This window comes from Anas platyrhynchos, chromosome 1, assembly GCF_047663525.1.
Source record: "Anas platyrhynchos isolate ZD024472 breed Pekin duck chromosome 1, IASCAAS_PekinDuck_T2T, whole genome shotgun sequence".
NCBI classification, from domain to species: Eukaryota; Metazoa; Chordata; class Aves; order Anseriformes; family Anatidae; genus Anas; species Anas platyrhynchos.
This window is the reverse complement of record NC_092587.1, coordinates 186,898,030-186,913,220: the sequence shown is the minus strand read 5'-3', so window position 1 is coordinate 186,913,220 and position 15,191 is coordinate 186,898,030. Positions and strand designations below refer to the sequence as shown.

General features: G+C 40.8%; 1 protein-coding gene across 13 annotated transcripts in view; it reads right to left on the bottom strand.

Annotated features, from left to right (window-relative positions):
• Nucleotides 1–1,881: 1,881 nt before the first annotated feature.
• SPATA13 (spermatogenesis associated 13) overlaps nt 1,882–15,191 on the bottom strand; it is a 163,716-nt gene continuing 150,406 nt past the window's right edge. For 12 of the 13 annotated variants that reach the window (XM_027469295.3, XM_021274482.4, XM_072032670.1 and 9 more), the window contains 4 exons: nt 13,000–13,129; nt 11,929–12,301; nt 7,250–7,324; nt 1,882–5,981 (listed from right to left, as the gene is read on the bottom strand). In XM_027469295.3, the coding sequence (XP_027325096.1) occupies nt 5,800–5,981; nt 7,250–7,324; nt 11,929–12,301; nt 13,000–13,129 (760 nt within the window). In that variant the 3' untranslated portion in view covers nt 1,882–5,799. The remainder of the gene's footprint in view (nt 5,982–7,249; nt 7,325–11,928; nt 12,302–12,999; nt 13,130–15,191) is intronic. The other variant, XM_072032668.1, reaches the window with a different exon arrangement.

Sequence of the window (15,191 nt, the reverse complement as noted above, 5' to 3'; positions counted from 1 at the left end):
CTTCTGCCTTATTCCCCGTGTCCCAGAAACAAGGAGGAATAAGCAGTGTTTCACTGGTTCTGTCAGCAAAGTCCCTTGGGAGCACATGGAGCTCTTCCTTCCTCCTGAAGCAATTTTGCCTTTCCTAAAATCACTAGGAGAAATAGTCAATAAATCCCACATCATCCTGGCTTTTCTGAGTGAAACTCAGCCCCTGAAGGGCAGCAGTGCCCCCTTTCTCTCCCCTTTTGAACACTGCTGTCATCAAACTCCAGTAGTCGATGAAGAGCCATCCCATCTGTTGGCCCACTCTGAATGCCTAAAATATTAAAATAACCCACCCCAGACCAAAAAATGTTGCCCAGACCTCCCGCAGGAAGATGCACAACTGTAACATAAGGTGTGACACAGGCACACGGGGAGGTGCGGTGGGCGTGGGTCACCTGTGTGGTGCTGCACACCCTAAGTGCCAGCAGACGTTATCTGGGGATGCCACACGGAGTCTAAAGAGAGGTGTGTGTAAATAGATATGTGTATGAACATACACTTCTTTATTTAAAAGCAGAGCCTAAATATTTAATAGCAGATGTAAGTTTCCAACCCTATGTACTCACCTGGATGAAGAGAAGTCAGTCCTGGCTGCAGTGAACTAAACCTAACACAGATATAAGGTTAAAAACCACAAAACCAGAATGAAACCCTACTCAATTGTGCTGCAGTTTGTACAGTTTGGATGCTTTCTCACAATTACACGTTCTCCAGCTAGTTAGGAGAGAATCATTGAGTTTTGAAGAACGTTCAGGAACACACTGAATACTCATGCACTTTCCTTATAGACTACGTGACGTGCAGTTTTGCATGGATGACTTTTTCATTTCTGCTTTGATACTGTAACACAGAAAGGCCTGAATCCTCACCTTTGTTAGCAAGCACAGGTCATGTAGTGCCCTTTACTGTTTTTTAGGAAAAATAGTAACAAAAAATTAGAAAAAAGACAAGCAGTGCTGTCTGTTTGTGCATGAACTGAAAGCTCCACCTGATAGATCAGCTCTTGAAGAATTTAAAAGCACTGTCCACAGGAATGTTAAATAAAATGGACAGATGAGGTCACTGAGGCCAGATGAATGGTTTAAGTTGGAAGGGACCTCTGGGGGTCACCTGGTCCAACCCATGGGGTCAAGGAAGCCTCCTGGCCCTGACATTGTACTCCAGCATTTGCTCAAGGTGTTTTTTCCAGACATCCAACCTCACTAAGTGATCACTGTGCCTTTCGCTCTGATACCTGAGCACTCAACACCAAACCTGTGCAGCAACGGCACTTAGAGGCCTGGGAAACTCCCAGCTGCGAGGTGAACCAAGAAATAGAGACGAAAGCATGGACACTGACAGGAGGGAAGACAAGTCAGCAAACCCAAGCCCAACTATTCTGCCAGCATTTGAGCTCACAAAAACATTTTTCGTGAAAAGATTTCAGCAAGATAGGTTATTTTGTTGAAGCTACTGTGTCTCGGTGAAACATAAATGTTTAACACAGCCTTCAGCAGGAGGGACTTTTCTCCACCAGCCAGAGCAGCGAGCTGAACCTCCAACTTTTACTTCCAAGGGGTACTGTAGAAGAGGACAGCTAGGACAAGGTAAAGCACAATGAGAATAGCTGCATGTTGCTGGGACAGTAACAAGGATGGGTTTTGCCTAAATATTAAAGAGTTCAACCCTGGAATGGGGTTCAGTAATTTGCTAAAATGGACTTGTGCTGGGAAGTACTGTAGCTGTTACTGGGAAATCAACAGAAGATGGTGTAACTTTTTTTTTTTTCTTTTTACAATAATAAAATAAAGATGATAGTTGAGGCATGTTTGCCTCACAGAAGAGACTTTGTAGACAAAAAAAAAAATCCAACACTTTTAAAACTGTACAATAAAGTTTTATAAGACCCAGCTGAGGAACTTCAGCTGTACATTATTTAATTAAAACATGTACAATAAGAGAAAAATAATGGGAATGTAAGTTCGTACTTATTTCCAGAAAATAGATTCATTTGACAATGTTCCAAGAGTAAATAAATCTTGTAATGCAATTACTTCAGAACAAATACACATCAAGTTACTGCAGTCCTATACATAGTGTTTCAGCCGTCAACAGCCAATTCATCTGCTCTGTAGCCAGGACACTTGATTTACAACGTGTAACAGCACACAGATGGTAAGATGCACAAAGCAATGGATGTAAGATAAAACGTTACAAAACACTTGTCAAAATAAAATACATATGCAAGTCATCCCTAGTATTTACAACCAATCGTTTTAAATTAGAGATCATTCAGAAAGCATCTCCTACAAACAAATGCCACATATAGAAAAAAAAGAAAAAAAAAAAAAAAGCAGAAAGGCAGTCAAAGAAAGATACTGTGTTAGTTATGGCTAAAGACCTTTGGCTCCAAAACTCTGTTATAATTATTTTCAAAAGACAACTAAAATGTGGAACATTTGAGTAGTCTGTCTTTGAACTCCTTTATTACACTGACCACTAAAACTCAACATGAAATTTAGCATGGCAAGAGCCACTTGTAAAACAATCTTATTATTTTATACATCAAATGCTCTGAGTTAGATGCAATTATGGTTTGGCATTCTCCTAACTCAGTGGGAACACATTTGAGGACAATTATATTTTACTGCATCTCATGCAAAAACTCTGAGGTTTTCTGCTCAGCAGGCCATCAGGAAGGCTCTGGCTGTGCTTTAGCTAAACGAGGCACAAATATGCTTAGTAGTTGCCCTAGAATATTTTAAAGCATGCAAAAGCAAGAGGAAAAGACACCTTTTGAAAAGTTTTGTCATCAGGAGGATCAGGACTTTCATGTTCTGCTCAAGGGAAGAGGTGCTAGAATACAAACTTTTACATTTTATTTGCAACTCTTTTCCTCAGAGACTCTGAAGTCAGGCCGACCCCCAAGTAAATATTTGCCCTAATTGCTGGATAATTTAATTGTGTGTTTTCATTTAATTATAATTTGATTAAAAGATAAGGGTGTAGTCTAAATTTGACTGTTCTTATCATATTTTATCAGTCTTGCTGCATAGCCAGCACATTCCTTGACCAATAAACATATAGCCCAATAAAATGCACATTGTGTTGGCATCCTCAATCTATCGAAGATCAGATTGCAAAGAAAGACATAGAGAATATTACAAAACAACCACATCTATATGTAGGGCACTATATATAAAACTGTCCTGAGTAATCTGCAACATGAAACATTTGCTTTTTCTCTGAAATTAAGTTCTCTTTGTGAAAAAACCTGCTGCATCCAAAACCATAGGCAAACATTTCTGTTCATTTTTAGGGCTAAGGCACCAGCACTACATGGGAAGAGCCTTTATGGGCACTGACATGTCAGAAGATACATCTGAAAATCTTTTTTTCAAAGACAAATATGTAAGTATGTGTGGGTCTCATAATGTCTTCAGGTCAAGCTGGGCAAGCTTCTGGGTGAGCACTGCAATCCAACTTTTTTTTAAAACCTAAAACAAATCTTTCAAAATGGGATTATGAAAAAAAAAGTCATCTCCACTTCCATGGTACGTGCACCACTTTGTTTTGCAGGCCTGAACATGGCAAGAACACACAAAAATGGGTATATAAGAAACACAAAAGGATTGCTCATTTCAGTGGAAGAGCATGGATCCGTTCCTGCATTTGGAAGTCTGTTTCTTCTGTTTAAATTGAGTATTCAGAATTATTTAAAAAAAAATTTTTTTTTTTTGAAAGGAGATGGCTTGTTTTAAACATGAAAAGGAAAACAGAACCCAGACAGCTCTTTTTCACTAACTTTCCTGTGCAGTTTCTTTAAGCTGAGTCATTGAAAATGTCAGTGCATATTTCCAGTTCTTAGCTGTTTCAGGTCATCTTCCATTGCTATGGAAAAGCACAAGCAACGAAGTTCACTACGCAGTGAACGATTTGGCTGAGCATCACCAGACTTTGCATTATTGCTGAGCTATATACACAAGGCATTTGAAATGTACAGTTGTCAAAGATGTCAGTCAAAATCAAAACTAGAAACCTGGGCTTTGCAGAAGTTGCCACATAGTTATCAAATCACAAAATCATCAGACTAGTGGGCTTCACAACACTGACTATAAATAAAAATAGAGAGGTAACAATAGTAGTAGGAACAAATACATGTTTAAAATAAGGCTTTTTTTACATCGTTTTTTAGATGCCTGGCCTCTAGCCCATTGTTTGTTCTTCATATATTACAGATTCATGACAAAGCTGATTGTGTCCCTTGTCAAGAGAATACTCTTGGATCTATCCTTATCATCTAATAATGCCCCTAATCAGCAGCATAGGATATCTGAAAGACATTCATAACAAATCAGTTCTGAAACATATGGAGTTTTTCTTTCCTTCCATATTACCAGCAGTCTTGTCATCCTTAGTGAGTTATCAAGCAGAAATGATCAGTGCTGAAAATACCGAGATCCTGTTTTCTTCTTGGTGGGATTTTAAAAGTTAGTCTACCAAATCAACTTCATGTCATGGGCCAATTATTTCGATGCAGATCAGGTATTGCAGACGCTGACCAGAGCTGACCTTGCTCAAGCCAGGTCCTTCCCCTTCCACCACAGACTGATGATTCTGACACAAAAATCCATCGCAGGTCCACACAGTTTTTCTGTCCCTCCCAGTAAGAACTTCTCTGTCTTAGTGAAGAAATAATTGGTCACAACCCACTGTTGATTGCCCATGTAGAAGAGTCATGGATCCAGACTGCTTCAAGAACTTAATGGAGATATTTACATTACCATTCATCCATTTTCTAAGTGAAGCTATATGAATAAAGAGTACAAAGCGTGAGAACTATGCAACACAGGCAGCAGTCAGAGGTCAGATCGTACTGTCTCAACTCCGACTTTGTACATTCACATTATCTCCAATAAAAAAAAATAAACAAAAAATACTTTTTTTCACAGAGAAATAAGCATACTGGAAATACAAAGAAGCGTCTTCCAGGCTAAGAGGTGAGCAAAAGTGATATAAAAGCTCTATACTGAAGAGCATACATGCAAGCAGTACATTGCTCTGACTGAAAGAAATCAGAGATGCCCTTGGCTCCTCTTGTTTCCACTTGTATGCAAGAAATGCACACATCGTTGCAGTCCGTTTTGCACTCTGTCCATGTTTCTACATGACAGAATAAAATTTCCCCGTTCCAATCTGGAATATGGATAAGGCCTTGTGGGACGTTCTCCTGCCATTTGGCAATTTAATAGAAAAAGAAAGGCAGGGTTAGGGTCCACCAAATTCTGCATCACTGTGCTAATCATATGGGATCTGTCCACCCGATTTTCATGAGTGGCCCCTGCCCAGTTCTCCAAAAGGAGAAAACTCTCCCAAGATTCCTTGCTGACATACCCTTAAAGAAAAACTCCTCCCTATCCGAAATTTGGCCATCAGCATAAGGTTAAGAAAAATGAAATGTTGCAATGACCTGCATGATTCCATCATTACTTCAACCTAACTAAGAAACAGATCCAATACTGCTGCTTTAGAGTAACAGCGAGTTGTCTTTGTCAGAAGGGGAACCACTCTTCATCAGCAATGCTGGCACCTGGCAACATTTACTTCAGAGCAGTGCTGAGGAACTTCATTCTTCTTCTAGACAAAGGTGGTACTTCTGGCTCAAGGGAGCCTAAGGTTTTTCCTCCAAAACTGGAGATTCACGGAGCTCAAATAAGCTTAACTGTGTCTCCAAGGTCCTTCCTTGGAATAAGTCTCCCCCTGTGCTAATGTCCTTCCCAGGCCCACGGCCTCTCACTTTTTGAACGGGGTGAGTTTGTTGAAGGTGTGCCAGAAGAGAGATGGCTTCCGCTTGGGTTCTGCCAGGGCAAAGACCTGCTGCTGCGGGATGCTGGTAGGCACGGTGATGTGGCGCTGATGGATGGGATGCAAGCTTTGGTGTGGAGGAGGCATAGGACACCCGTTATAGCTTACACCTGCAATGGGAAGGAGTTAAGAAAGCGTATGAGACAGCTAGCACAGTGACCAATATGGGGGGAAATTCAGCATGGCAGCATGGAACAAAGCCAATAGTCAGTAAAGCCAGAATAAATTTTGCCATGATGTTAAATGAAAAGCGCTACTAGATGTTACCTTTTCTGCCATTACACTTTTCAATTGCTGAACTGATTTGTCTTAAGAAGAGAGTAACACCAGTACAAATAACATTACAGGATTACCAAAAAATAGGCAGCGGTTTCACAAAGCCTGACAACATTGTTTGCATGGGTAAATTTTGATATTTCAAAGGAAAAACATTTTTTAAAGCACATCCTTTTACTGTAGTTAGTTCTAGGATAAGGCTGGGTAAAATAATGCTGCCAATGAAAATGCATTTCTTCAATTTGGAAAATATTTCTGCAGGCTAAGGTTCTTAGACTTTGACCTTGGATATTCTGAACAGAATCTACTGATCACAATTTTTAGCCACTCCCCTGATAATCCAGATAGGTTTTTACAGATACGCTGTGATTGCAAAAGAGAAAATGCTTTGATAGCATTAATCCCAGGGAGGAGGGATAAATTAAGTCCTTTACTTCTAAATCCTGGATTGGTCTGTTCCCACTTGTTCTATTTATTCTCTCACCACCCTAGATGTTACCCAAATGTGACTTAAAGATGGAAAGACAAAAATCACATGTTTTCTAAGAGAGGAAGATAAGAAAGGTTTCCAGAAAAACAAGTTTCTAATCCATTACTGTACACTTTTATCAAATTAGCAAGAGAGGATAGGAAGAAGCCATTTTGAGTGTGCTACCATGCACTCAGCAACATGCAGCTAGCAGAAAGGACATGAGAGCATTTGAAACAGAAAGCACGATATGACTAAAGAAGAAAAAGCTGTCTGAATAAAAGCAAAGGAAGGAAACAGTAACCCTCATTTTGAATTTAATCTCTGTGAGTGCTTTCTTACAGACTTAAACACAATGCTTGCTGTGCCTATTGTATTTCTTCTCCTGAAGAAATACAATAGGCACAGAAATACTGACTTGCTGTCTGAAGGAGACAGGGAAGCTCATTTCGTAGATAGTTTACAAAGGTATTTGAATTTGAAATTGAAATACGGGCTACTGTGAATAATTTGAACTCCATGTAAACCCAAGACAAATTTTTAAAAGATTCAGGAATTCAACCATTGCACTTTTCCCCAATACTAAACACACTGGAATAAAATAGGAGTGTGAAGCTGCTCTTAAATACTCACCTTTCATTTTTCCATGCCTTGACTTACGGGCATTCTGCATGGCTTGTTTCTTCTGGTTTTCTGAGATTTCCATTCCTATGCAAAAGAGTAAATTAGGGCAATGGTGTAAAAATATTTTAATCTAATGTTTGATTACATTAAATCAAAACTAACAGGTAAACTATTTTAACTATTTTTTAGTAATTCCAAGTAAATCTTAACTTTGGTAATTCTAAGTAAATCCTTGGGTAAATTTTAACCCAAAATTTTTAGACATGTTTTACTTCACCATGTAATTTTAGCCAGTGTTTCTCTGGGATAAGAATAAGAACATGAATTTGCCAGTAAGTAAATAGGAAAAGTTTGCTTTACAAATTCATAAATGGTAGTCACTAAGTGCACAAAAAATTCTTTCTACAGATAACTCCAGATAGAAAGAAAAAAGAATAAATTAGCAAATTAGCATTTCTGAAAGCTACAAGCCACCCAGCAGTAGAGCACAAATACAGATTCTGTTTCTTTTTTCAGGCAATTTGAGCTAACTTGGGGTAACAAACTGAAGTCACTGGTACTGCAGCAGTTCAAAATTGGTCCAAGTAAACCCCTAATATCTTTATGTTTGAAATACTCAGTCTTATGGCAAACCTTGTATTGTTCTGTAAGGGGACACAACCTACTTTCCTTCCACCTTCTCATTGCTTCACCCTCTGTGTTTAATGTATTTATTTGCTCATCCACATGGAATAAAAGATTTGATTTTAAAAAAAGCTAGCAAAGCTTTCTGTGGGCTGAACAAACTCCACGATATTATCTCACATCAGTCTTCATAAACTCTGTACTTTTGTCTGGCATAAAGCAGAAATTGTTGTAACTACTTTGCACAGTCCTCGAGTGAACGAGATACCAGGTGGACATTATCGTGTTTATGGTGTGCCCTGTGTATGCCAAGGAACTGCCGTTAGCAGCACAGACACAGCAGAAGGCTGCGGAGGGCAGCATTCCCTCAACCCAAAGGACTCAGCATCACGTCCTCTGCCAGACACCAAAGCAGGCTGTGATGTGGTCGTGGCTGCCATTGGTCTGGGGCTGGATCCCACACTCTGGTTTCTCAAGTACTTGTTTGCATAGTTGCATGACTTATATGATGCTATAGTGTGTGGCCAACCCTATGCTATATGCTACCACATGACAAGTGTGACTGATCCGTGCTGAGTACAGAGAAGCCAGACATCTGCTAGGAAAGGTAGCCAAGTGTCTGGTGTCATCTGGAGCCCACGCACAGGCACTCTGCTTCCCTCTCCCTGTGTATAAGACATCGGCGATATATGGATTTGCTTTGTTAGCACAAGCAGACAACAGGGTGCACGGGCTCTCACTCACTTCACTCACATGCACACAAAGAACACAAAAACTGCAACTCCAAAGTAGAATAAAGCAGATGATTTGGTTCCATTTTGCATTTGCCTGCATATCTCTATACTTTTAAAATTCCTTTAATTTTTTAACATGAATTTACAAAGAAGTTACTACAAATGATAGCATCACAGAATGGTTTGGGTTGGAAGGGACCTTAAAGCCCACCCAGTTCCAACCCCCTGCCATGGGCAGGGACACCTCCCACCACACCAGGTTGCCCAAAGCCCCATCCAGCCTGGCCTTGAGCACCTCCAGGGATGGGGCAGCCACAGCTTCTCTGAGCAGCCCGTGCCAGGGCCTCACCACCCTGAGTAAAGAATTTCCTGCTTATATCTAATCTAAATCAGCCTATTAACTTAAAATACAACAGCATTCAGCCATAATTTTGGGGTAGCAGAAGTTTCTTTTATTTTATTCTGCAATTATTTCCTGTATAGAAACAAGGAATCGGACAAAAGAAATGAAAGCAGTTTCATCAGCACAGATCAGACCGCTGTCGTAGGGTTACTATTAGTGGCTTGGAGAAGGATTTTCTGGCCATGGCCTTTTCTTCACATGTATTCATAAAAGCTAAGAAAAGCTAGATATGGTTTGGGAGACAATGACCTGACCAAAGTGTTTTTGAAAATAGAAGTAAAATGCCATTTGAAGAGTATGTGTTTGTTCTCAGAGTGGTTAGATTAGAGGCTTTATGCAAACTCCAGCAAAATAGCTCACAAAATCAACAAGATAAATTTAAACATGAGGTTGAGAATACTGGAGCTTTTCCACTGGTTTTGGCTAAAGGAAATGTTCAATTATGCCAAAAAGAAGAAATTTTATGGAAAACAAGCAGTCTTCTGGGTAGTGGAGAATACGTCCAAGCTACTGAAACTCACAAGACCGGATGGACATTGGCTATTACAACTCAGCTATGTTTTTTTCTGGTTCAAGACACCCATGCCAAAAATGGTACTACTAAATCTGAATAATGAGTATAATTTGAAAAGCAAGCTTCCAGCAGGATGGATGTCACATGGGCAGAAAAGGCTGCACCCGCACGTGTCTTCACCATAGTGCAGTCAGTGCCTTAAGAACAGAAGCACTGGGGACCCTCCCTTGCAATCTTTGCTCTCAGCACCATGGAGATTTGTGACCTTGCCCTAAATAAGGGTTAGTGCTATGATGACAAATCTCATCCTTATCACTGCCACCACTGGTGAATGGCTGCCCCTTCTGAGTGTCATATCTTGATTCTCATGAGTTCCGCAGTAGAATCTCATGAGATCGCAGTAGAATAATGACATTTACATGACTGCAGCTGCTACACCTTTGCAGTTTCCCCATGCTTGGGGTTTTCTGGAAGTGTGGCCTTCCACAAATGGAATGGGAACACCCCACTGCTGCACAAGACAGACCCACTGCTGCCACCAGCAAGCACTGGAGTGAACCTCAGAAGCATCCCAGCACACAGCACTCAGCCTCATCAACATACTTGCCCAGTGCTCCATAAAAAAAAAAAAACACTGCAGGAAGAGGTGTAAAGATTTGAAGAGCTCAGGAGCATCCCTCAGAAGGAATAGAAATGAAAAATGCTTAAATTTTATCTTCTTTTGCTCAGCCCTCTTCACCAAAGGGCAAGAGCTGTGATTTATTCAGTGCTTACTGATCACGTTGTATGCTGGAGCTGAGGTTTTTCATAACTTTTGTTAAAAGAGGGATTGTTTGGGCATCATCTGTGTGCTACTCTAGCATCTTCAAATCACCTTCACCCTTTTGCAATATCCGTATGATTTTAAAGTTCCATTTAGGTGAACTGGTAAAGACAGCCAACACCCTCCCCCAGGAGCACAAGATGTGTGAATAAGCTCTACACAGAGCAACTCATGAAAGTCATCTGTGTTGTGCCCAACAGGACCATAATATGATGAAACAGGGCCTGGAGCATCTCCCCCGTGAGGAAAGGCTGAGAGACCTGGGTCTGTTCAGCCTTGAGAAGAGAAGACTGAGAGGGGATCTAATCAATGTTTACAAATATTTTAAGTGTGGGAGACAGAGGGATTTGGCTGACCTCTTTTCAGTGGTTTGTGGGGACAGGACAAGGGGCAATGGCCACAAGATGGAGCACAAGAAGTTCTGCACCAACATGCAAAATAATTTCTTCACAGTGAGGGTGACAGAGCACTGGGACAGGCTGCCCAGGGAGGTTGTGGAGTCTCCTTCTCTGGAGATATTCAAGGCCCGTCTGGACGCCTACCTGGGCAGCCTGCTCTAGGGAACCTGCTTTGGCAGGGGGTTGGACCCGATGATCTCTCAGGGTCCCTTCCAAGCCCTACAACTCTGGGATTCCGTGCTAATGTCACCCCCTGATGTTCAGCACAAGAGAAGTTTGTTTTAAGATGTTTGGGAAAAGTTTAGCTGTGGCTGCTTCATTACTTAGTCCGGACTAAAGGTGCTTGGGGCTAATTGCAGCAGCTGGTGCAACAGAAACGAGTTGAAATTGGTTTTAGAATATGAATTGGTAAACTTGAAAGTGTTTTCTTTAGCTTGTAGATGGACCATCTACAATATATTTGGATGAGATCTTATTTTTGTCATTGTTACAACAGTATCAAACAGGAGAAATCCTCTAAGATTAAAGGGTTTACATTTGCAACCTAAGGTTTATTCCTGTCTTCCTATTCTTGTGGCCAGATGTTTTGAGTTTAATTGGAATATGAGATTTTAGCATCTTGTTTAAATTTTACAAATTTCTAAATTGTATCATCCACTTCAGTGCACTTCCAACTCTAATCTGCTGCCATCCACAGCCTGAAGAGCATTTCTTATGAATTATGCCACTCTCTTCCACATTAAGGTAAAGTCATAAAAAGGAGAAGTACAGATCTACAACTACTGCTGCTTGGCTTTATAATACAGTGTCCTTTAAGAACAGATATTTGGGCCAGTAACTCAGACATAGCTGCTGGGATTTTGGATGGATTTTTCTTACTGATAGGTCTTTGTGAGCTGCCTGTTGTCGTATCCTATATATCACTGTACTCCACAATGCCCTAGAATGACATAGGTTACACTGTAACTCAGATACCATTTTTAGCTGCCCTGGACCTTTGGCCCACAATGACAGGACAAACACACCTGAACAGGCTTTGCTTACACAGCTAAAAGCTGTGTCAGGTAAGAATGAGGCACCAGTCCCAGAAGGCAGAGTGCACATCTGCACAAAGCATAAAAAAGGAGTGGAAAAACAGCAATATTCCCTCTTTGTTATTACCACCTTTTAGAGAGGAAACCCCTGCACTCACCCATTTCCTTATCTTCTTGAACTCTCCTCCTTTCGCTTTCGCATGCCTCCATCCATCTCTTCTTATCCTCTTGCTTTTTTGCACAGAACAAATGAATCTCTTCTGTTGCTCTGTTTATTATCTTAAAGGCATTTTTGACATTAACATTAAAGTCTTTGTCTCTGCCATCTTCAGCATCTACAAGTTCCATCTCATCCATGTCAATACGATCCTTATAATACAAGATGTCCCTCCTCAATAGGTCCTTCTTACAGAACACAAGCTGATGGTCAAAAAGGAAGAAAGTCCTCTGCTGGCTTTTGCCTTGCTTTGATATTTTGGTCAGTTCTCCTGAGTGGATGAGTTCCGAGCTCCTGGCTAACACATCTGGGCCCTAAGAAGATATATTATACACGTAGTAAGTAAATAACATTTCAAGATCTTACTATGTGCCTAACCAGTCTCATTTTACTAATCAATTATTAAATGTATTCCATTTTCTTGTACTTTTATTATTAGATCTGAAAATGCTACAGAATGTAAATAATCTTACACAGGCAAACTCAATGAATGTGATTCCGTTCTGCTTTATTTATGCATAAATCTGAAGGACACTTATTAAAGTCACTAAAGAGGGTTCAAATTCTGATAAAACTACCATAAATCCAAGTAAGATTCTACAGCACCAGCATTAAAAAAAAAAAATATTGGTGTAGTCACCATCGTTGGGGGTGTTTAAGGAAAGGTTGGACATAGTGCTTGGGGACATGGTTTGGTGGGTGACATTGATGGTAGGGGGATGGTAAGACCAGATGATCTTGGAGGGCTTTTCCAACCTTAACAATTCTATGATTCCTACATTCCAGCATCATCTCAAAGACGTGTTCGCATACTATGTGCTGCTCTTCCTGAGTCAAACAAGGTAATCAATAACACAATCACTGCAAATGAAAGCAACAGGACTTTACCTGAGCAGTGACCAGCTGAAAAGTAGACACTATAAACTACCTACTACGCAGAAAGATATGTAGATGTAGAGGACATGAAGTACTGTACACAGCACCTTTGACCAGGAAAGGGTCAGGCACTTACCTCCCAGTCTACTATAGACACTTGCCAACGCGCTATCTTGTCTATGCTTTCCAATCTTCGTTTTCGCTCATTGATCAGGCATGCTACGTTCTTCATAGCCTCATATGCAGCTTTTATGTTGTTATAATCACTGTGAAATGCAGGCATGTTTCAAAGATCACTTATGCAATAGGAATGATGCAATCAGAAGCTGTGACATGGTGCTATCGGCCTGCATTACCCATTTATCGCTCTACTTAAAGTATTTGAATAAGAAACAGTTGATTCTCAGCTATCTTCAAGCTCACATAACAGTCTGTAGAATTCAGTGTACTGCTGTATTTTGTGCAGGAGCAAATTACTAATCTTGTAAGGAGGCAGAAAGAGTAGATTAATTAATAGAAATGCTGTGTCTACTGAAAACAACGGTAAAACTCCCATTCACCTCAGTGATCCAGATGGAATGCAAGTCTCCTGTCCTTCTTCCCCTGCCCTGCTTCCCTCCTTCTTTCCCTGAGCTCCTCACTTGCTTTTGACTGTACCCAGCCCATAGGCAGGTTCTGGTTCCCCTTTGTGTAGCATCTCTCCTTCCTTCACCTTCCTCACATGGAGTCTCTGAGAAGAGGGAAGGAAAGACTTATTTCTTGCCTTATGAGTTCCAGCTGTCTTCAATCCTTTAGCACAATGACTCTTGCCATTGCCATTTCTATTTCTATTTCTATTGCCATTGCCATTTCTACCTCTGGCTCCCAGAAAAGGGAGCCAGAGGTAGAAAACAGTATGAGCCAGAAATAAACCCTGCAAAGGGGTCAGCCTCACTGTCCTCTTTATCTGCTTCTGTCCTGGTTCCTATTTTCATCTGCTGATGAATGCACTTCCCTTCTATATCTGCACATTGCTCTCTCCTCTCTCTGTTTATAGCTCTGGAAACCCTTTTCTGCCACGCTGTATACAAAAAGTGAGATTAACAATAACAGGATCCATCTCATGTCAGGGAGATGTCCCACAGGGTGACCGCATGATAGCCACACTGCTACTCTTATCTCAGTTCCTCCTTTGTGGGTGTGTACGCCAGTCCTCACTTGTTGCATAAACTGTGGCCTTCACAGAGGGCTGTGCACATCTTCAGTTGTGCTACTTAAAACAAAACAAAAGGCTCCGAAAGAACAAGCTGACTGGAGCTGTGCCAAGGCTTTGCATGAGTGCAGGTGAGCATCTCTTGACACTGGGAGCATAGCCGTGTTTGCAGGCACCTCCGCCTGCTGGGTCACAGGTCAGGAGGGTGGCCACTGTGGGTGGAAGGTGGCAAGAGCTGTCTGACACTGCACCTACGGATTAGTCACTCACGGAATAAGCTTTCAGAAATTAGCAGCTGGGAAACTGATAGCTGTCTCAATTGTCATTGCAGGGCTTTCCACGGGGCTACAGAAATGAACCCCTGAACGTCAAAAGTCCACAATCCTAAGGTCCCTAGCAAAAACCCCATTGTTTCCAAGGGGAATTTTCTCAAGGTTAAAGAATTGCAGACTTTGGCCCACAAAGCATTGCTTCAGGCTGTGCCTGGACTTTGAGAACAGGGGTCACGGTGGAACATTTTTCTTGCAATTGTACCAGGTAAATAGGCAGACATTTAAAGATAAAATCTTAATTTAGTCAAAGAATAATCAGCCATGGGGTATACTAGGAAGGCTAATTGCCTGCAACATCAGTTCTTACTTATCCCAGCAGAAAATCTAATGTCTGAACATTTTTTTTTTTTTGCAAACAAGTGTTTTGGATGAACCTAAATAAATTGCCCCTTCTAGTATGCAAGCTTCCTATCAGACACCAAACAAAAAAGTATTTCTTGTGGGTTCAAAATATACCTGGTCACTTGGATTTCAGTTCAGGTTTGTATGTTTCTGTGTTCTTCATACATAGCCAATCCCAGATGGTTTACCAGCTACAATTTACAGTTGCAGGTAGTATAAAAACAGTAATTTCTTAAATTAACAAACAATCTCAAGGAAAAAAATCAAATTCTGAGTTGCAGATGATACAGTAACAATGTGCCCTATACCCACTCTGAATAATACTTTTGGTTTCCTGGTCTATGGTAACACTTAAAACATGTAACATCTGAAGACATCATACACATCCTACAGGTTAGCTGTCTAACAAGGGTTATTATATGTGTCACTGTAATGGAAGAATTCTTTAATTAACTGATAATT